Here is a 23,454-nt window from a genome sequence, read left to right as displayed (position 1 = left end):
ACAAGTGAGGGCTGTCCAACTGAAGACATGACCGCTGCATAAAGGCTTTGAGACACTCTTTTGTGCATTGTGTTCACCCTAATCAAATGTCAGCATTTGTATATGGATGGTTCCTGAATGAATTCCCCCTCAAAATGTATGTGAAGCGTGCAGTCCATTTAAGTGCTGCCCAGGTCTTTCAGACGGAAAAAAGAAAATAGAAAAACATATTATTATTCTCCATTTATTATATCTGACAGTGGCCACTTTCTGGAGTTTACATTGTGTCCTCCCTTCACTGTCTGAGAACACAGTCTCCACTGTAATGTTATTTTGGATAAAGTTAAAGTGTGTTAGTTTGTCTGTGTATGTGCATGACTGTAAAGACTATAAAGTCAATCACAAGTGAACCTCTTATTCAACATAATGCTCTTCATTTGAATATATATTCATCCAGTTCTCTAAAATCAACAGGATTCTCCACATGCCCCTTCATGACCTCAATTTCACAAACCATCCCTTTATACTGCTTTATACTGCTCCTTTTGTAATAGTATTGCATTAGAATTCACCATAAACCTCACATTAATGCAATTTTATTTGTCTTTTATTCTGAAGAAAAGATTATCTTGTGCAGTGCTGCCTTTATCACGAAAAACAATTATTCAAATCATTGATAAGTTAATTACTAGTGAGCAATTAATCTGCAAAAATAAATTGAATTAACTTTTCAATCACATAATATGTGATTGAAAAGTTAATTCAATTTATTTTTGAATAAATACAACCATATAAGAAAAAAAGTCCTCACACAACAGGTTCAACTTTAATATATATTATATCAAAGTTGAACCTGTTGTGTGAGGACTTTTTTTCTTATATGGTTGTAATCAGAATGTCTTTGGGCTGCAGTGTAGTGCAACTTCCTGGGTTATTTTTAATTGTTTTAACACCCAATTCCATTAAAGATCTTCCTCAAGGGAGCATTAAGGTATATACATGATGGGAATTGAAGTGAAGTTTTAGTACAGCCCAGTGAGAAGTATAAAGAGCAGGATGCCTCTAATGCAGGCTCAGAGCATAGTGTCAGGGTGACTAATGACCTACAGTGATCGCAGTTATTATTATTGCTGGCTCTCTCACACACACACGTACCATATGATTCATTCTATTTCCTACTCTGGAGAGGCGTGACTCAGCTGCACTCAAGAGAAGCTACACTAACGTTTCTATCTCCATCTCAATTTCCCAATCTTGACCCATAGACTCTTGGTCTAAATGAAGACATCAGCACTCAAGGAAATGGGTTTGTCCCAGAAAGAAGCCCATGTGGTGCAGCACAAATGAGCTTTGAGCTCTGCTGCAATCAACGTGAAAGTGGGTGCCATTAATTTGTGAGGTTAAATCCTTTGACTGACCCAAATACTGCATCATCGAGAGGCCATTTATTTTTGCATTGCCTTGGTCATGACCTGGTGTCTGCTGGGTCAGTCGCTGTCTAATTTACAGACAGTATCACAAAGTCAGCATAAAGTGAGGGCTTAGTTCTAGCACCAGCATTGTGTCCAGTAAGAATAACCTACTTTAATCTTTTAAGGGTGTCCCGATCTCAAATGTAAATCGAATACTGATCGAAAACAACGTCACAATCTCGACCTTCGAAAGCAAAGGATCCAGAGGGGAAAAAAAACTGTGTTGCGTTTGTAGCCATTGTAGCACGACTACACGTTACCTCCACCTGCTACTCCCAAGCTTCTGTCAGCTAATAGTAACCATGGCAACTGTTGATTTGGGCAACACATCGACCATATTCGAAACCGCTCCCTCTTCTCTGAAATCACCGGTGCGGAAACATTTTGTGCACATGTAGCAAAGCACAGGACATTTACACATAAGGATGTAGACATACCTACAAAAACAACTCCGCTAACCCAGGAAACTCTTCCGTCCTTATTTGGACTGAAAAATTCCACAACATTCAACAGACATTGAATTTATATATATATATATATAGGTAGCATCAGACATGCAACCTTATCCAGTAGTAACCCTGGATTTAAACATTTAATTAGCCTACTAGAGCCACACTACGAAATGTCAAGCAGGTCACATCTTACTACAAAGGTTTTGCCTTCCATGTATGAAAATGTCAAGGAAAAAGTTATTGGAGGTCTGAGCAGTGCAGATTTAGTGGCCTTAACAACTGATTACTGGACCTTCAGAGCAACGCAGAGCTACATGACTCTCTATGATTTCTCATCTTTCTACAGTTAGTTTCCAATTGAGTGAGTATTGTTCCATTCATATTGTTAATAAATAAATAATAAATAAAATAAATGGACCCGTCATGACACCATGTAGACAATTGAAATGGGAGTTATCATAAAACCAATGATCCTAGACTTAACTTCACAAGTCTAAAAATGGCAGACCCCTCCACTCTAAAAGAGTATAAAAAAGATTGAGAATTGAATTGAGGATTTTTAGAATCATGACAAAGCATCTATCAAGCTTTTGTTCGTAATGTATGAATACAAACAAATGGAGTTCACACAATCCTAGTTAAGCCTATCGGCTCCACTTGACTCAATTGTTTTGTTTTTGTGTCACCCTGCAAGTGAGACGTGTGATGTCAGCAAACAGTAGCAATATGGACCAATAGTCATTCTTTTTGAAAGCTCTGCATGCTCATCTGTGGCTGGAGATGCCAAGAAGCACCCACAAAAAGTTTCCTCTGAACCGTTGTAGTCCTGAGTTGTGCAGACATCCTCTGCCTCACAGCAGCACCTCCAGCAAGCACTGCAGTCCAGTTCATGTCTGTTTAGCTGCTGCTTTTAAGCATTAGATCATAACTGCTGAGCAACTGTCGGATAAAATACCTTTTGTGTCTTTGAGTTACACACTGGAGACTTAATTGACTATTCATTTTTAACTGCGTGATGTATAATTGTTGGGGTATTGCTTGTCACGTTTCCTTTCATTGGCCACATTTTCATAATTTCATAATCATAATCAGATTGGTCTGTTTGTACAGCTGTATCCACGCAAAAGCATCCAGGAAAAGCATCAAAATTGCACGCATCGTAAACTCCAAGGGAAATATTATCCGTTTTGCATGACACAGAATCATTTAAGACTGATTTTCTCTGTGTTTATATGAAAATGATCACAGCAAGTGATCAAGTCTTAATTACAAATATTTGACAAATGAAGTCAAGTTGGCCAGCGTTAGGTTGGCAGCTTTACTGTATATCAGCTCTGCCAGAATAGGCCATGGAGCTTCAGCCTTCAGTCTGGTCGGCTCACAGACAGCCAGTCTGCAGAATCAGCCTGCAGTCCCAGGAGAACCTTCCACTATCGTGCTGCGTCTGCTGTTCTCCCACCTCACATACATCCATCCTGCCTGGCTAGGCTGTCAAACCCTGCATCTCCTATACTCTCTTTGCCTTCCACCGTTATTCCCCCTCCTGCTTTTCCCCCCTCTCTTCCTCTGCTCCACTGAGCTTGTGAAGGTGAGCCAGTCCCCAGTGGCACTACTGTACAGATTGCAGTCGTTCCTTTTCAAATGGAGGCCATTCTCTTGTGGATACTGACGTGAAAAATGGCTGGGCGGTTCTTTGTCTTCCTCAACCTTCTGTTTGGCTATTTTTGTCTTTCAGTGTGCACCGATCTATGGACGTCTGTATTATTAATTCTGTCTCTGGTCCGCTGTTCTTAGACTGTCACTGTGGGAGGTGCAAGCTGCTCAATGTGCCACTTTAGAGCGGAGCTGACAAAGAAAGTACTCCCTGAGGTTTAGGCCAGTTTGAAGACAGCCTCCACCCAATCACATGTCCTTAAAAGCTCTTTCATGAGCAATAGGTGTGAGGGAGCACTGGAAAAGGTGCAATGAATGCTTCAGTATAGCTCTGACTCTAATGGATGCATCTAATCATTTTTCCTGGGTAGTGTCCATTTGTGAAAATAGGTGTCTTTCTCTTTATGCATTTTGTATGTTTGTCCAGTTTTTTTAAAATTTATTTTTAATTTAGACTCACGTAGTCGCACAACATCGTTGGAGGAGGTGAGGGCAGGTGAAGAAATACAATAGTTTGCAATCACAGTATTTTTAACACAAGTATCATGATAGCATTGTATCATAAATCCTCTGGCAAATGTCACCCATGTTGGGCCGCTATGGTCTACATAGTTCATAAGAAACACTGTTAGTCTGACTAGATTTGAAGTCACTATTGCTATTCCTCTTTTTTTATAACTGGAGTTGACTCGGTGCAATTGGCTTTTAATAAAGATAATGTAACAATTTTGTCAGCTTTCAGCAATTACAGCGCTCATGATACCCTTAAAAGTGCCTCTGCAGCTACGATTGATGATCATGGGTGCTAGAAAAATTAAGGTGTTTCATATGTAATAAATAAAAAGGATACTCACATTTCAACTAGCGACAACAGTAATATATATTGATAATGTAGAAAGGAATCGCTCGCTCTGACATCCAAATGGATTTGGCTGTTTTCAACTATTTACTGATGTGACCACTATCTGCACATGCTCTCATGTGCACATGAATGCCCTGGTGAGCATGAAGGGCTATCTGGCTATCCATTTGCTCCAGGTGAACTCATTCCCTTTCTCTTTGTGTTTTTGCAGGTTTTTGGAGATTATTATCACTTCAGGCATCATGCCGTGGAGAAGAGGGCTTTGTCTGGCCACAGGGGGATGCACATCACACTGCAAAAAGAACCACAGGTAAGCCTCCTGTCAGCTTGCACACAGCTCATAACGACAAAAGGCCAGAAGAATCATTGGATTACACACAAATTGTGTGCATATCATAGCATACACAAATGCCAACATCAGTGACAGCTTGTCACACTTTGAATCTTTTTTGCAGTTTACACTATGTCCTTCCATCTGTCTCTCTGACACAATCTTAGGTATTGCATAGCTGTAAATATGCAAAATCAGCCCCCGCAAAAAACAACAGCTGGACGTGTTATTCTGTGTGGCCTTGCTTTTTCTCCATCCTTGTGTATTCATTATTTGCTTTGTTGCAATCTAGTTACCAAAGCAAATTATATTATATTATTGCTATTCATTAGTTCAACACCCTGGAACCTTTTCCATCCCTGAATTAGGGCTGAGCAATAAATTGGTTTTAAATCAATATCACAATTTCAATGAAAGCAGTTAGCTGCAATTTAGGATATACACTATGCTGCATATCTGACAGGGTTATACTTTTCTGTCAGTTGGAGCATATAGAAAAATCTCTTATTGGATTAATTTTATGTTTTATTTTTGTATGTAATGTATCTACTTAACAATAACAGCTTTCGTAATATTGTTCTATGTTGTTTGCCAATTAAAAATGTAAGGTATACATTATCATTACATTATTATACATAGTGGCTCTCAACCTTTGCGAGACCATCCACGTCAGTCAGACTTGGGCACACGGCACACACTAAACTGTTAGGCGCTGTTATTAGCTGCTCCATTTCACATTTTGCTGCTTTTAGTGATAAATGCTGATAATAATCTCTCAGTTTTTTGGTGTGTCAGTCACTCTTTGTGGTTCTGTGGACAGGAATGGATGTTGGTGATCACAATATGTCACATATTTCTTTGTACTGCAACCTCCTTGATTCTTCACTTTGTGCGGTGATTGTACAGATTTTTTCTCAGTTTAAAACTGAAAGAACAAAGTGAATGCTTTGTTTTTTTCTGTCAGAATAGTTGATCCACCAGGACAAATTGCCTATTTTGAAGTGACAATCAGTTTTGAGTCAGGTTTTGTTGTATATCACTCTATTGCCGTGTTTCCACCGGCTCTACACGACTCACCTCGGCACGGTTCAGTAGTGATGGTACCTGGTACCTGGTCCTTTTTTGTAGTACCTGCTTTGGTGAGGCTCCAAGCAAGCTGAGGCAATACTATGCATGTTCTCGCCAGACTGCCACTGATAGGTCAGAGTGTCGTCATGAGCAAAACGCCGGACACAAGAATCAAGCCGAACAATGCCTAACTGTAGATCGGTTGTAAAAATCTGGGTTAATCTCCAATAATTACCAGGGAAATGTCTAAAATCAATCTCAATATTTAACAGAGGAGTCTGGTGTATTTCGCGACAGCACTGCTGATCGCGATCGCCAGCTTTATCCCAGACCCTGCCGTTGTATATCAGTCCAGTGACTGTGCAAGGTGGAGTCTGTGCTCAGGTCATGGAGGAAGTACTGAACAAATCTTTTTATTTAACTGATTGTAATGATTCAGTTACATTGAAAATGTCAAAGGACATCTGCTTCTGGATTTGCACCAAGGCCATCCACATTTTGTACATTTCATTGAGTCACCATGAAACTAGAGACAAAGTTTCATTTGTTATGCTGGTGATTTGGAGATGAGCAGGCCCACATTGGAAAATGTACAGAATAGCCACCATCTTCTTATAGGTTAAACAAAAAAAAAATACAGTAAACTGCTAACTGAAAGATGACAGGAGCTGAAAGAGAGAATGGAGGAAAATAGAAAGCATTTATTCTGCCATGATTTACATCAGCCTTCATTAATAGCAAACATTTATCTGTATTTACAGCAGGTCTTTTGGTTCTTCATGCATAGGGTAAATACATTTGCAGGGTAATTTTGGTTAATCTTCTTCACACTGATTATTAAAATTAGGTTACACACTCTACTCCTGCGTTTTGATTGTAACTGAATACTGAATCTTACTCCGTCTAGAATCAACACATCAGGCACATCAGTCTGAGCCAACTCAGACTACAACAAAAAATAATCACAAAGAATGAACAAAAAAAGGCATTTCCTTGAGCATAAAAATTGTTATTAGATGTGGATTTTATACATTATTACACCCCTGATTTATGAAAGCAACATGAGATTTGCAAATCTGTCCTATATGAAAAATGTTATTTTAGTCTGCATCAGAAGCTCATATTATGTGGGTTGTTTTATCTAATCACCAATTCACAGAAGACATTTTACAGGGAAAGCAAGTGCACTTTTTCACATAAATTTAATATAGTTTCAGTTTTGTGTGTGCACAGGGATTGAAAATATTTGGGTTTTTTTCCACACCTGAGCTGATGGAGGATATGAGGCCAAAATGCTATAGAAAAAAAACACAATTTGAATATGTTTTATTTTGTGTAGAACAATATAAACAGAACAGAACGAGAACAGTGTAAAACACGTTAGAAACCTTTTTGCGGAGAGCTAGTTGTGTTGCTTTTTTTTATTATACTGTGTTGATATTCTAAACAAGATGCTGATTCACTTATGCTCCGTGAATTTTATGAGGTGAAAATCTCAAAAAAACTTGAATAAAAGCAAATCTATTCATAATACAGTGGCCATCTGGACTGACAGTAAAAATATATATATATTGTACGCTGCTTCCAATTTGAGCTTGTCACAGCAGATTTGGATTGTACGGAAGAGGACATGATGAACTGACTATTTTTCATCTACCATTCATCTGCCACAACAAGATGTAACAAACAACATTTATCACACTTGCGAGATGAAGGGAAGTGTATTTACACTGCTGAAAATATCCTGTTTTTCAACATCGCCTTGTGTTTTTATTTAATCCAAAATACAAATGAATTCACTCATTCACTCATTCACTCATTGATTTTCCACAACTCAAGCTGCACGCAATAGGCCCAATTTCCTGCAGGGCTAATAACAGGCTGCTGCCATGATTGAACTGGAGAAAGAGCAGGAGGCAGTGATGGTAGCTGTTTAAAAGCATCTTAAGAGGTTCCTGAATGGTCCTGAAAAAGCGGGCGGTTGTGATGTAAGAACAGATTTGCTTCATCTATTTTAAGGTGGAGCTGCCAGGCACAGTAAGGAATACTCTCTAGATAGAGGAGAGAATTGGTGTGGTGTGACATGCACTGTGTCACCAAGACATCATTAGTGAGATATGGTGATTTTCACTGTGGCCAGCTGTGTCATGGGTCAACCTAAACTGAAGTAAACATGGCTCTGATAATTATAACAGAATCTCTGTAATCACCAGCAAATTACATTTAGATGTTTGCCCTTTTCTGTGTGGAGCTCTCCCTTGTGTCTACCACTTTACACTCACTGTTGTAAAAAAAATTCTCCGCCCCCGCCCCCCGGTCTTGTGCATGAGCCGGCAAACACAAGCCATGTGCAAATAGCTCTGCCATGATGAACGTCTAAAATAATGCTATTGCTGCCTTTATCTTATAGCTGGTTCCTGTGTGTTTTTCCATAAAGCAATTTGTGTTACTCGCAAGAGACTTTGCAAGACTTGTGATTTCAAGCTGGAGGCCCTTATCTTGCAAGGCTGGTTTTCTGCTAGAGACAGCCCCCAATCTCCTCACAACCAGCCATTTAACCATCACAATGACTCTGAAGCTGTTAACTTATGGGTAAAAAAAAATACTGCGTAGTTCTGCAGCTGTAGCAACAAAGCCAGAGAGCTCAGGTTCCTCACAATAGTTCAAGTCAGCACTTGAACCCACAACTATTCAGGGCATCAGGTTTTTGGCTAAGGAGCAACAAATTCTTCCCTAGGTTACCTACACATGCCCACACACAACCAAAAATACACCAACCCTGAAGCAAAGCAAGAGCCAAAACTGCATTGCCAAAAAAAAAAAATAGGAAAAACAAAACACTAACACCGCATCATAAGTGAGTGGGTTTTTGTTTATATTATATGCTTATGGGCATTTGTATATTCATATGTGTCTGTAAAATCATGTGATCCCTGGAAAAGTTTCTGTTTCAGCCAGTTAGAAGAGAACTGGTTTTTAAAGGCAATGTAAACAGCATGGATGGATTTGGATTTAGTCAGTTCTTTGCTTTGAGCTTGTTGTTATTTTCTCTCTGTTATCCAGCAACGGTGTCTTACATTACACTCCATTGTTTCTTATACTCTGGCACTAACGTGCCATGTATCACCATCCTTCTTTGAATAATCACACAGAGGCGAGATGACATTTGCAGCTGCATAAGCCTTTACTATTATGCGTGTGAGGGCTGTTAGTCATCTCCTGTTCATGCCACACACCTTCTCTGTGAGAGAAAGAATTGATTTGTTTAAGGGTGGCTTGGTTTGTACAAACTGCAGTGTAAGGCAGCTCACTGCATCCCGTGTTTCAAAGGGCCTTTACCCTATGTCTGTCTCTCTCTCTCTCTCTCTCTCTCTCTCTCTCTCTCTCTCTCGCTGTCCTTCTCACTAGTCTCTGGCTGTAAGGGTGCACTATGTTGACAGCGTTTACAGGAAAGTGCTGCCATTGTTTAATATTTGTGTTGCTGTCAACGAACCTCGTGAAAAATCCAAATCCAACAACCCATTAGTAATTGTCCCCAATTCAGTGCAATTAAATTCTATTTGAAAAGCATACATTATCTCAAGGCACTTTACATGGTAGACCTTACAATTATAATAGAGAAACCCAACAGGAACACAATGAGCATGCACTTGGCAACAGTGGAGAGAGAAAAAAACTCAGAAATCTCTGACAGACTCAGAGTTTACAGCCATCTGCCACCTGCTGCTTCCAACTGGAAATGTAAATATTGGAGTCATAGTGCCAATGTAATTATTATGTCATTTATAACATAGAAATCTAATTTATTTTTATATAACTCATATTCCCAAGTCACTGTATGCCTCATTTTTTAATCAATCAATCATGTACCCAGATATTCTGTTGAGCCCTATGTTTTGCAGAGTTATGTTAAAATATTTTTTAGATCATTGACCTTTGATCAGTTCCAGAAACTATCGGGCTTTGGATACACAGACTCAATTTCAACAGCAATAGAAATCAGTGCTCATGGCTTCTTTTCTTTGCAGCGTTTTATTTATGGAACATTTTCACATTACAAAAACCAACATGAGGTCAGGAGTGAACAATCTATGCAAACAACACAAGGCCTGACTAATTAACAAGCATTCATTAACTATGAAATCTCGCTCTCTGTAACCTTTTCTCCCTAGCTCTTTTTAGAGCCATAAGGAGTAGGTGAACTACTCATGTTTAACAATACAAAAACACCTAAAGTATGAGTGTTTTTTTTTAAGCCAGTCCTTTGTAATCACCCTTTTCCCCCCGCAGCACAGCAGAATCTTTAACAAAATACTCAAATACACAAGTACAATGAAATAAAAGTATCGTCAACCTTGAAACCTAAACATTGTTCTGCTATTGTCACATCCTTCCAAAAGCTCTGCATGTGAGTTCACAGCCAGAAATCGTGGGCGTGAGCGACCATGCTTCCTCCACATTCCCTCCAACATGCTCGTCTTAACAGCTTTGTATGTAATGTGTTGGCATAATAAAAAAAAAAACAGACATATTTTCAACACACCTCCTTTCACCATAATCTGAAAACAGATTTATAGATCAAAGCACGGATTTTATTGACTGCATTACAGACAACACCAGCATGGCTTCTCTTTAGTCACCAGACAGGAAAACCCTCGGGACATCATGAAAGAGATGAAACAAATGCTTTATTGCGCCAGTGGATTACAGATCTAGCCCATATGGAGATTTCCATATTGTCTCACTAGTGGTTCTTTGTCTGCATTTGTATTCCGTTTATATTTTGTCCTTGTCTCAAACTTCAGGATAGTTTTTATTTCTCTGTGTAATAAAATCACTCACTTGGTCTCCAGGAAGAAATACATTAGACCCTATTTTTCCCAGTCATTAAGTTTGGGTGAACTGATATCATTGCAAATATTAGGTTTTCTCAAAATGATGTGTTACGAGTCAACTTTATGATGAGTCAGCTAATGTTCCTTCACTTGCATTAATTGTCTACATAAATGAAACACTTAATATCCGACAGTATTTTGGTGCATCCAGCTCATAAACTGATCCATATAACAGTTGTAATTTTGTCTTGATAATAATGAGATATGCAGTCAGCAGTAGTTCAGTGAGGTCAGTCGTGTGCAATTGTGAATGTAATGAAATGAGATGTTAATTAGTCTAGGGTGACTTGAGGGAGGTTAATGGTTCCATTCTGCGAGGCAAAGTTGTGTTTGGAGCAACACCACAATCATTAGATGTACTCAACATTTGCCTTTATATTTAGTGTGGTCACTTGGTTATCATGAAATCAACAAAGTAGAGAAGCCTCACTACCAGAAAAACGAATTTAGATGCTCCACTCGAGAGATAAAGAATTGAGACGAGTTTCAGCTTTGTCACCTTCAAAAAAATAGGAAATTCAAAGGATGCATTGTCTCAGGCAGTAATAATGCATTGGCTTTAACTGCTGCAGAGGATAAGTGTCTCTATTATGCAGATCCCCGATGCTATGAAAAAATAAAAAGCAAGAAGAATGGTTAGGATGTCCTTTTGTTAAATCAGAACAACACATAGTGTTTGGGAAAGCTGTGCCCATAGACGTGTATACAAAAATGGATGTCATCGTCTGGGTCCCCTCTAAAGCCAACTAGCAAATCAATCATGTTCTCAATCACTACTTTCAAGTTTTCTTCAATAGAACATGATGTCAATTTTGTGAATTATGTTCCAGTTTAGAGGAAAATAGATGTTACAGTACAGGTGGATACCAGTGTGATTTACAGTTAGTATCATCCAATAGAAGCCTGGTTGCAGGTGACATCTCTGAATTTTCTGGGTGCAAAACATCAGCATGGTATAGGTAAAATTCACAACAATTATCGAAAGAGGAGGTCAGACTCTTATGGGTGGCATCTAGTGACATGTGCTGAGGTGAGGCACAGATTTACAAATTTGAACAATTTGAACCCAAACAGTAGCTTATTCTCTATTCAGTCGGCAACATGCACATTGGCTACTGGTTACGTTTCATATCTCATCTGCATTCTTTACACGCACAGGTAAGTTACATATTTGAGCGGAGAGAGTGCATTTCCTCTGCACCCTCCAAAGAACAGCAGCAAGAAGTATCTGTTGGTCTCAGTGCGGCAAGGTACTGACTGGCTCACCTTATACCTTTTCACTGTGGGTTTATGTCTGATCAGCAAGACTAAATATGACAAGCTCATTCATTAAACATAATAGCCAGACTGTGGAAAGTCTGGGTGTATAATAAATGTGTCTGCAAACATTATATTAGCAACATACAGAGAGACAACAACAGGCACGTATGCATCAACCCAGTGTGTGAGTAGGGCTAGGCGATATGGCTACTTCATATTGATTGCTATTGATAATTATTGATCATTTTTCATGACCTATTTAAAATAAGGACAAAGTATCTCCACATGGAGCGGCAGATGATGTTGATGGCCGCGCTGTGCAACGTGTGTAATCCAAAGGGTGTGAGCCACGAAGATGGTAGAATAAGTTAGTTGTATTTCCGCTCTTGAAGGGTACGGTCGTCTTACTTTGCCTAATTTCAAGACGACATTGGTCTGACCAAAAAACTGCCATACCACTGCTTCTCCCTCGACGCTCACATTGGTTGCTGTTGTTGTGAGTGAGACACGAGGAAGAGGACGGCACAGCCAAACATGACTGTTCACTAATTGGCTGTTTGACTCCTGACACTCTTGCCACTCTACAGGTTGCATGCATGGTTGCTATTTGGTTACGAGGAAGGGACTGTGTTTATTCATGCAACTGAACCTGCTCAGTCTATTTTTCTAGACTTTATCTTCTTCTTTCGTGTAACGTCAGAGGTCCAACTCGGTGTCGTGTAGCCATGCCAACATCTCTGGACCTAGGTCAAAAAGGCTGGCTTCCGATGGTGGTCTGTATAAGGGGCAGGTGGTGATTATGTGGTCGGCAGTCTGCTCGGGGTCGCCACACTCACAAGCCGCACTGTCTGCCAGGCCCCACTTCTTCGTTGATGTTTTGAAGCGACTGACCCCAGTTCGTGAACGGTTCAGAGTGGTCCAGTGCCGGCGTGGCAGGTCGTCTCCTCCTATGGCGCCATCTCCTGGGTCCCAGATGTAACAATGGATGCGGGAGGGCCCGGCTGACTCCCACTCCTGCTTCCAAGCTGCTGCCAGCCATGCATCTTTGGAGATGTCCTCAGAGGTGGAATTTAGCATCTCTTGTGCTGCCTTGTTGTAAGGATGGCGAGACTTGAGTCTGCTTGGGGGCACTGCTGTTGTTGTGGTGTGGTGCAGGAGGTGCCAGTCATGCTTTTGGGCTTTCCTGGCCAGGGCGAGGGTGGCAGCCTCCCGCCGAAGGCCTGCCGGGGCTATTCCTGCCAGGACTGGCAGAAGGGACACAGGGGTAGGCTTCAGGCATCCGGTTATAATACGGAGGGCGTTGTTAATAGCCACGTCAACCTTTTTTGCATATGGGCTTCTGCTCCAGGCTGGGTCACAGTATTCTGCTACAGAGAGGACGAGGGCCTGGGTGGACAGTCGCAGTGTCTTAGTGGAGGCTCCCCAGGTTGTTCCAGCAAGGCTGCGGATCAGTGCGACCCTGGATGTTACCTTGGCCGTGACATCTTCGAGGTGTTGTTTGAAGGACAATGTGCGATCCGGACGCAGGCCAAGGTATTTGGGAGCTTGTTGGACCTCCAGACATTTGTTGTCAACTCGTACCTCGAGTTCCCTCCTTGCTTCTCTGGTGCTGAGATGGTATGCTGCTGTGACTGTCTTACCGATGCTGAGCTGTAGACGCCATCTTCGAAGGTATGCTACCAGGGTGCCCATGTCTTCATTCAGGCCGTCTTCTATCGCCTTCCACGTTGGTCGTCTCAGCATGATGGCAAGGTCGTCTGCGTAACCGTACTTTCTAGAAGATGTGTCAGGTAGGTCATGTATGTATATATTAAACAGCATTGGTGAGAGAACCGACCCCTGCGGTACCCCGTTCCTCAGTCTTCTGAGCCTGCTGCACTGGCCACTGCTGGTCTGGAGGACGAAGCTGCGGTTGGAAGGCGTCTCCATGATGAATTTCACCATATACCGATCTGGTATTGTCCTCAGCAGCTTCAGGTAGAGACCCCGGTGCCACACGGTGTCATATGCGGATGTCAGGTCCAGGTACACTACCCCAGCCTCCTCATTGTCCTGGAAGCTGTCTTCGATGTCCTGACAGAGTAGTGTTACCTGGTCTGCTGTTGACCTTCCGCGACGGAAACCTGCTTGTTCCCGTGGGAGCTGTGAGTCCACCACTGGCTCAATGAGGCTATGGATCCTTCTTTCCATGATCTTAAATGGGACACAGAGCAGCGAGATGGGTCTGTATGACCTGGGATCTTCCGCAGGTTTGTTAGGCTTCGGCAGGGCTATCACGGAGGCACGGCGCCAGGTCTTTGGGAGCTTTAATCTCCGGTAGCATGATGTGAGGAAGGCACAGAGCCAGTCAGATGTTGTTGTGCTCTGGTGGATGATGAACTCCGGGTGGATGTTGTCACGGCCTTGTGATTTTCCTGGCTAGAGCTTCCTAATGGCCTCACTGAGTTCCTCTGCTGTGAAGTCTCCCGAGAGGTTGGAATCGACGCTAGCCTCTCCCGAGATGCAGGACACCTCACGTGATGTCAGTCGGGCAAAGTCTTTGTCTGCATCCGGGGAGCGGCTGTTCTTCAGGAGCTGTGATGCGATGGCATTTGCTGTGACTGGGCATCTGTGGCTTGTTGTATTTCGGCCTGTAAGCTGGTTGATGGTTTGCCATGCCTTGCGACTAGAATGGGTGAAGTCGATTGATTCGACGACTTCTGTCCATCTGGTCCAACGGGTGACATCCAGGCTCTGGATCAGAGCTTCTGCAGTCACTTCCACCTCTTCTCTGGAGCTAGCCCTCTGGTGGTTACACAGGAGGCGGCTGCACTCCTCATCCCAGCCTGGGATGTAATTCCTGTTGTAGCCCCGGGGATGGTCTTCTTTGCCGCATGCAGGAGAACCTGGCAGTAGGCTGCATAGGCTGCGTCCACGTCAGCCGTTTCTGGGTCTGGCAGACCAGCTGACCTTCTTTCCGTCTCCTTGGAGTACGACTCCCAGTTGGCCTTTCGGAAGTTCCATCGCTTGACAGGTTTCCCTGGAACCGGTTCCACTAGTGATGGGACTTTAATGATGGATGGTCGGTGATGGGAGCGGGGGAGTCTGTCCAGGACGTGTCTCTCTGGTTTTCGGTCGTCGCTGCGGCAGATGGCGAAGGCAAGGTCTGGGTTAGTAGAGGTATTCCAGCATGCAGAGAAGAAGGATGGAGGCTCCTTGGGGTCATACAGCAGCAGGGCATCGGTGTTGGAGGCCCATTCGCTCAGCGCCACTCCATTTGGTGTTGTGTGGTTGTAACCCCAGTCTGTGTGCTGACAGTTGAAGTCACCTGCATAGATGGCGGGTGCAGTTACTGACGGGAGTGACTTCAAGGACAGTTCCGATGGTGGGGGCTTGTACACATTGACGACTGATGTGTCCTGGATTTTAGTAACCAGCCACTCGATGTTAGAGCCTGATGGAGATTGGCTACTGGCTGACCAGCTTATGTCAGTCCGGACGAAGGATGCCACACCGTGTTGCCTGCTGTAGATGGACCCAGCTAGTTGGAACCCAGTGATCTTGAGGATGTTGTCACATGTGCAGTGTGTCTCCTACAGGAGCACAACCGCTGCCCTGTTGGAATCAGCCAGGTGACGGAGGATTTCGAGTTTGGCGGTGGTTAGGCCCTCGACATTGAGTTGAAGCACTGTCAGGCCTCGGTTCTCGACAGTCGGGATGACTGACCGTCTGCCGTTCCTAATCCTGCCAGCTCGACGTTTAGTTGGCGACATTAGTTTCACAAGTTGGTCTTGCACCATCTCTTGCTACTCGCAGGGGAGGCCGCATGGAGGCTGTCGTCTTCTCCCCCTAGACTTTATAGAACGTCCTATCAAGTGCTTTTTCAAATGATATCGTGGAAGTGTTGAAAAGTATTGGAAGTGTCACGATATATTATTGTTATTGTATTATCGTCCAGCTCTATGTGTGAGGAATAGCATAGTCTCAAGTGAGGCTCACCGCTGCCACACCTTGTGTTTGTCCCCTGTATTTGATCAGGAAATGTGCAAATTCTAAATTAGTGGAATCATACAGAAAACACGTTTATTGTACAGACATGAAGACTCATTTATTTTATAATGTACATTTAAAATAATAATGTTATCATTATTAGTTTTTTTACTTTTCATGATGGAAACCGCATGATGACCATATCCCTGGTGACGTCACAACCGGTTGCCACTTAGCTGTTCCACAGGTCCTTCAGATACTCCTCTCTATGCACTCACTAGGTTCACGTGACATGCCACTGTGATATATCAAGGCGTAGCTGTGTTCATCTAAAATCATGTGACTAAATGTTGTGTCTTCCAAGCTCAAGCTGCATATATACTGTGTTTGGATGATAAAGTATTATTCACCACAGTTTTGGGGAGACATGTAGTGACAAAATCTCAGAGTTTGGATATGATACACTCAGTTATAGCTCACATAGTGAAACGTGCCAGATATATACTTGCCAGTCCGAACGGTGCTGATTGGTGGTAAATGATGAAGGGTCTGGTGATAACAGAGATATTTACGGGGAAAAAAGCTGCATTCAGTGACAGATGCTCCATCTGGAGAAGGCACTGGTTCCCCCTGGTAGAGAGATGTATATGACAAACATATAAGATCAAAGATGTTTTATCATCTACTATGTATGCTGTGTGTTTAAATATTTAAGCTTAATGTCTTTAATTATTTAGTGATATTCAAAGTGAAATTTCACAACACTCGGCCATAACAATGTAAACAGGTACCATGTGTATGCATATATAAAAGTATATGCACATGCCAGGGTTCTCAGCAGCTACTCTCAATATCACTTCCTGGTTAAATAAAGGTTAAATGTGAAAAGATTATTTGTTTCCTGGCAAGTGGTCATGTTAACTTAAACGATTAGCTACTGTTAGGCTTCTGGCAAGGACATAGAAATATTTTTTTTTTGCAATTGGACTTACATAACTATACTCAGGGGTGAATGTAGGACCGTATGGTCTGGTGTTATGTACCAATAAAAGATTCAGTACATAGTATTGGAAAGGGGGGACAGCAGCTGCCTTCCAAAAACCTCACTTTGGAAACCAATCACAGTCACACTTTCAGCAAGAAAACACATCTGCTGACATTATGTCATCGAGAGCAACACAATATCTCCTTAACAATGGCTTTTGAATGTTGGTTGTTCTGAACGGCCTGTCATTACTGCACATAAATGCCACTGTGCTGCAGCTGACTGATATCCAATACTGGGTGGATTTTGGCTGCCGCAAATTCTTCCAAATAAAATTAAGATGTTTTCATGATTTTCTGTTTTATTCCAGCAACATAGAAAGCAGCTCAGATAAGCTGTGTGTGAAGTGATGGTGTATTATAACTATTTTCACCAGTACACTGGATTTTTGTATTATTATTATTTTATACTAGATCAAACTATTAAATATAATAGTTCTTAAGTAATTCTAATACATATATTCCTATTCTGTATTTAACCTTTAACCTAAGATGAAGAAAGCAATACTTAAGTAATGAAGGGACTATTTCCCACAAGAACAGCTTTCACCACTGACTCAATGGTATAAAAACTGTCATTACCTCCTGTATGTGATATTGGCATTTGCTGTTACTCACCACGCCTGTGCATATCCCACCAGCCTCCTGTTCTCTGACCTACTGTACAGTCGGCACTTTCTCTCCGCCATTGTGGACTGAAATAAATTAGCCTTGCTTTAAGTCTCTGTCTCTCTGTCTAGTCATTACTTTTTAAACACAGCTGAGGCCATGTTTTATGATACCTTGAGTCTGTGGGAGATTGCAACAATTGCAGAAATTCATTATCTGCCTGTCTGTTTGGGAACCCCCAGGTCCTGTGGATGGAGCAGCAAGTGGTGAGAAAAAGAAAGAGGAGGGATGTGTATGAAGATCCAGCAGACCCTGATTTCCACAAGCAGTGGTACCTGGTATGTGATGTTCTCTGATCTTTACAGCCTATACCTCATTATGCCATCATTATGACTATATAGTTAAAATTGCAGTATTTTCTTTCCAACACTGAGATGGGGGACTCTTTTTTTGCTATTAAGGACCATCTAAATGTTTATTATATCCTTTGCAGCCCTTACTAAATTATTGAACATATATTATGCTTTTTACTTTACTATGCTTTTCTGTCTGTGCTCATTTGTCGAGAAGGACTTTTATTAGTGCTTGTGATTTCATTATTTGCTATTTATTGTGTATATTTTATTGACAGGAAACTGTTTTTGATTGTTAAAAATGCAAAGTTTATGAAATACAATCTTTCATAAAAAATATACTTTATATTATTATGTTACTCTAAACTATTCTCCTTCTCTTTAGTGAGATATCTAACATCAGATGGCAGTGATAGCAATAAAAAACAACTTTAAATAGTGGCATGTATGGCTTGCAAAGAAAATAGATCCTCATGTCAAACAGCAACGGGTCTGTATTTACATAGGTGTGATGACCAAGCTGCTTTACACAGTTTCGCCATTCACTCACAATCTATCACATCTTTCATACACATTCGCACGCTGCTGTCAGGAGCAAGGTGGGGATAAAATGTCTTGCCCAACGTCTCATTGGTATGTTGACTAGTGGAGCCTAGAATCTAACCCATAGTCTTCCAGTTGAAAGACAACTCCCTCTCACACTGAGCTTGCCCAGCATTTATCCCACACATTTTGCATTTTTGGGGCACATACAGCTAGCGATTATGAGTTAAAACCTTGTTTTCCTGGAAGTAAAACAATGAAGATGAGGAATTAAGATAACTAGGCATGTAGCAGCCACAACAATGGAGTAGAGGCTAATACTATGGCCTTGCAGCAAAAAGGTTTGTCACCTGGTCTGACTAAGTGTTTGCATGTGCTCCCTGTGTGTGTATGGATTTCTCCAAGCACTCTGGAGAAATCCCTGTTGACATAGGGTAAAAGGCAGGGGTATACCCTGGACAGGCCGTCAGTCCATCGCAGGACCAACACATATGGTACTTTTCCATTATACAGTTCTTGCACTACTCAGAGTTCTAATCGACTCGACTCTTCTAGCTCTGGGTATCAGGCACTTCTTATTCCATTACTTCATAGTACCTCCTCAATGTAGGCGGGGTCGTCAAACTGCCATTACGTTGTTTTATAGATGACACAAAAACAGCCCCCGTCCAGCTCTCTCTGGATCCTCTTGTCAACCACTAAACACAGGAACAACTTCATCTTGTCGACAGACCAGGGTGTCTTTATGTAGACAGTATGCTTGCTGTAAAGCTTTTGCCGGTTTTTAAAAATGGCAGGTTTGATTCTTGTGTCAGATGTCGCACTCATGACTCTTACAGTGAAGACGCTCTCTGTTGATGTCTTATTTTAGTATCGGCTCAGCTCGCTTGGAACCTTGCCAGAGCAGGTACCAAAAAAGCACCCGGTCCCAGGTACTATCCCTATTGGAAAAGCTGAGGAGAGTCGAGTCCAGTTGAGCCAAGTGCTAGAACTGTTTGGAAAATGGAAATGCACCAATAGCGACACACTATTCACTCATACACTCACACCTATGAGTAATTTAGAGTGTCATTTAACCTCTGCATGGTTTTGGACTGTGGGAGGAAACCGGAGTACCTGGAGAAATCCCACACACACACGGGGAGAACATGCAAACTCCATGCAGAAAGGCCCTTGTTCTGACCAGGTCATGAACCTGAGTCTTTTTGCTGCAAGGCAACAACACTAACCACTACTCCACTGTGTAGAAAACATGTAGAGGTTAATTGGACACTAAAATAACTGTATGTGTATGTTTGTATGTTTGCTCCACAGCTAGTTCAGGGTATACTCTGCCTTTTGCGGTAGACAATTAATGAATTCATGAACTGTATCGAGGGAGAACCAATAGACGTGCTAAATTGTCATAGTAATAAACATTTTAGTCTTTCATTCTTTAAAAGTTTTGTGATGATATATTTTAGGTCTTGTAGATTTTGAACAAAATGTAGAATGGTGCTCCAACCACTTTGCTAGTTACTAAAAAAAAAAGAACACACACACACACACAAAAAACCATGTCGGTCCAGTCAGATAAATGTATCTAATTTGTCACTCACTGAACAGTGCTGTAAATTGAATTGCTGTCATTTTGACAAGCCCTGTATTTATATCAACTTCACAGCCAACACAATGGTTCTGAGTCACTTGTGCAGTGCAGTGCAGTGCTGGGTTAAAGGTAAAAATAAGTGCCAGCTCCAGTGCTGAAATATGTCACATGTGAAATACTGATAGCAAATGGTCTCGGCTCTATGTCTGTTTCATTATTCACAGCTGTTCATAGAAATGCACCAATTTGCCCTAATCTTTGTCTTTTCGTGTACACATAAATCCTCTGTCGCCACAACAGAAACCACATGTGCCATTCAGCATTAGACCAAATATTGTCTGAGGACTTCTAACACTTTGTCCTTAAGTATTCCACATCATGTAGCCCAGGCTTGAAAGACAAATGTTGATGGCTTTGCTGAAGGAATATGCCATTGTTTAGGACTTTTCCAGTCATTTATTGGTGATGTGAGGTTGGCATTGATGACGTGTTATTCCTCCTTTTTATTTAACTTTGTATTTAAATTCCAGCACTCACTCTTCACACTTTTCCATTATTTATCCGTCATACCATTCTCTCTGTATCCAATCCCCTGTTTGTCTCTCCCTCCTCTCAAGGCATGCAGGCTATTATTACTTGTGAAAGTGAGGCAAATGCTAGTGCAAATGTTTGTTTTTTTTCTGACCTGCCAATGTTTGCATTTCTGTTCCTTCCAGCAGGACGCTCACAATGGGCCACTCACATGATAACATGTGGGTGATGTATTAGATTTTGAATGTAAGCATTCATGTGTCATCTCTTATCTTCATTTTCTGGGCTTGGCTATTTTTATATCAGGGATCATGTTTTCTCTCTTTTTCAGAGCAACATTTTGACATGAGTCAAACATCTTTGCAGATGATTTAACTGACTGTTTTCACAGTAACGTGACTTCTGTTGGTCTATCTGAAAAGTGTCAGTCACAGCAGATTGACAGCTGAACAAAAGGTCTCTGTCTATTCCAGTACAACCCAACACACCAAGACCTGAATACCAAAGAAGCCTGGGCTCAGGGCTTCACAGGAAGAGGAGTTGTGGTCACTATTCTGGATGATGGCATTGAGAAGGACCATCCTGACCTCGTCAACAATTATGTAAGTAAAAAGCACAAAATGGTGGAACAGAGATCACTCATTTGTGAAGTGTTTACAGCCACAGAGAACTGACGGCAAGTGTAAATGAGAGCCTGTGGAGGCAGTTAGCTGGTGTTTTAAAGCACTTCTTGTGTCCCTCCTAGGACCCTGAGGCCAGCTATGATGTTAATGACGGAGACGCTGATCCCCAACCAAGATACACTCAGCGGAATGAGAATAGGTAATGTGACAGCAAAAGTAATAATAAGCAATGCTATCGTTGGGAATTGGTCGTAACTGCTTGAAAATGGGCTTTCAAACAATGTAGATATTTGGCAAAGTGGTGCAAATGTGATTCATTTCATTGTAGTGGTCATTCTGTATATTCATTAACAGAAATAAGTAGGACTTTTGTCCCATTCGGTGTTGTTTTTAATGTGGCTAACTCACTTTAGTCGTTTACTGATGGGTAATGGTACCTATGAGAAAGCAACATGTCTATACAGCTTTTGGTCAGATGCTTTTTGGCTGATGCATTTAAAAAGACATATAATCACATAACATTTGAAAATAGTCTTGCAGTCATTCTGTGCAATCGTTACCTTTTGTGTGTGTGTGTGTGTGTGTGTGTCTTCTTGCTTCATTGCACAAGCCAAACTGCTGTTGCTGCATTTTAAGTTCCAGTTTGTACAACCCCACAGCTACTTTGGCACTTCTTTGCTACGAATACAATATTTGTTTACTTGCCCTCAGTGATTTGGGCTCTTCTCTTCCTGTGTTTGTTGATAGCATTAAAACAAATTTAATGACGGGATACACCAGTGAGGGCAAATGCTGAGAACCATCATCATCATCATCCCTTATCCCAATTTCTCCAAATGATATGTTCTTCTGACGTAGTCCAATCCCTGTGGATTGGATGAGACGCCGCATCCCGCCTCTGAAATCCAAAGCAGGATTTGTCTCAAATCTTTCTCTTTTCTGGGAAGCCTGCCACTAAGTCTTTTTGTAGTTGTTTGTTTTCATCTTGGGTTTCAAAGCGCAGCATCCACTTTCAGTTGCTAAAAAAGCTTAGCAAGTTTTTCAGGAGATAATGGAAATAATAGTGTGAGAGTAGAAGTCGCTTCTGTTAAACATTTAGCATTGTTTCTTTTGTTGTTATACTTCAGAGAGGCGCGCAGACATTACACACATAATAAAACACAGAGTGCAAGGAGCCACACACACACAAACACTATACTACCCATGTGAGTGGAATTGCCAAAGTAATTATCTGGGACTGGATCAATTATGAGAATGGAATGAAAAGCAAGGGTGTGTCTCTTTGTCTGCAGTGTGGAGCTACACTGTTCACAGTGACCTGTGGACAAATTATATCCAATGAGCTATGTAAATCACCAACAGAGTAATACACAGTGAGACAGTGAGTAATGCTCACTGCCCCCTCACAGTGAGATTATATGAATATATTCATAGGATAATAAACGGAAAAGGAGGAGTTGGAGGCAGGCATTTTCCAGAGCAATGAAGTCCACTTCATTTGTACTGATTACACACCACGCCAAACTTGGACTCCTCCTCTCTAGGCTTCTCCATCAAGATCCTCTGTGCTCTTGAGTTTGCAGCTCTGGCAGTTGTTGTTGAAGGGGGTGTAGTTTGAAGGCTGTTTGGGATCGAGCCAAGAAGGTAATCCATTTGGGCTCCATCAAGACAATATCTGTGCTGTTTTTCCTCTACTTTTGTGTAATTCTCCTCCCTTATATTAGTGTTATAAGGATAGATTGAGTTGAGGATTGCATGATTGATTTAATTTAATGTCCATAGCCTGCCAGTAAAGCAAAATACTATATAATACTGTATATTTTTAAACACCTCATTAAGGAACTATAGGTCTAGGCAATTTGGTCAATGGCCACATGGCAGAGCAGTGATTAACACTCTTGGTGTTGGTGAATGGATGAATATGGTCAATGTCTATTATTATTATTATTATTATTATTATTATTATTAATAATAATAATAATAATAATAATAATATTAATACTAATGACAATAGATACATTTTTAATGTTAAATAAATATTCTGTATATTAAGATATGAGATAATTCTGAGTAATGTGACATTCTTCAATAGCAATATTACGAAAGAGTAATAAATAACGATATAATGTTCATATAACACAATTTACACAAAATAGATTTGTAAAAGTTTAAAATCACAATTAACTGCTTTCTTAAACTTTCCCCTCAGAGTAAAATCCATC

At 41.3% G+C, this 23,454-nt stretch overlaps 1 protein-coding gene across 1 annotated transcript in view; it reads left to right on the top strand.

Annotated features, from left to right (window-relative positions):
• Window positions 1-23,454, top strand: part of furinb (furin (paired basic amino acid cleaving enzyme) b) — a gene marked incomplete at both ends in the record, with an annotated part of 111,779 nt that overhangs the window by 41,472 nt on the left and 46,853 nt on the right. Inside the window, 4 exons of the mRNA XM_083893198.1 lie at window positions 4,630-4,728; window positions 17,837-17,932; window positions 21,083-21,211; window positions 21,355-21,431. Of these exons, the coding sequence (XP_083749324.1) occupies window positions 4,630-4,728; window positions 17,837-17,932; window positions 21,083-21,211; window positions 21,355-21,431 (401 nt within the window). The remainder of the gene's footprint in view (window positions 1-4,629; window positions 4,729-17,836; window positions 17,933-21,082; window positions 21,212-21,354; window positions 21,432-23,454) is intronic.

The sequence above is a fragment of the Microchirus variegatus genome (genome assembly GCF_963457635.1).
Source record: "Microchirus variegatus genome assembly, chromosome: 8".
Classification (NCBI taxonomy): Eukaryota; Metazoa; Chordata; class Actinopteri; order Pleuronectiformes; family Soleidae; genus Microchirus; species Microchirus variegatus.
The sequence above is the reverse complement of the archived record's forward strand: the minus strand, read 5'-3'. Positions and strand labels throughout refer to the sequence as shown.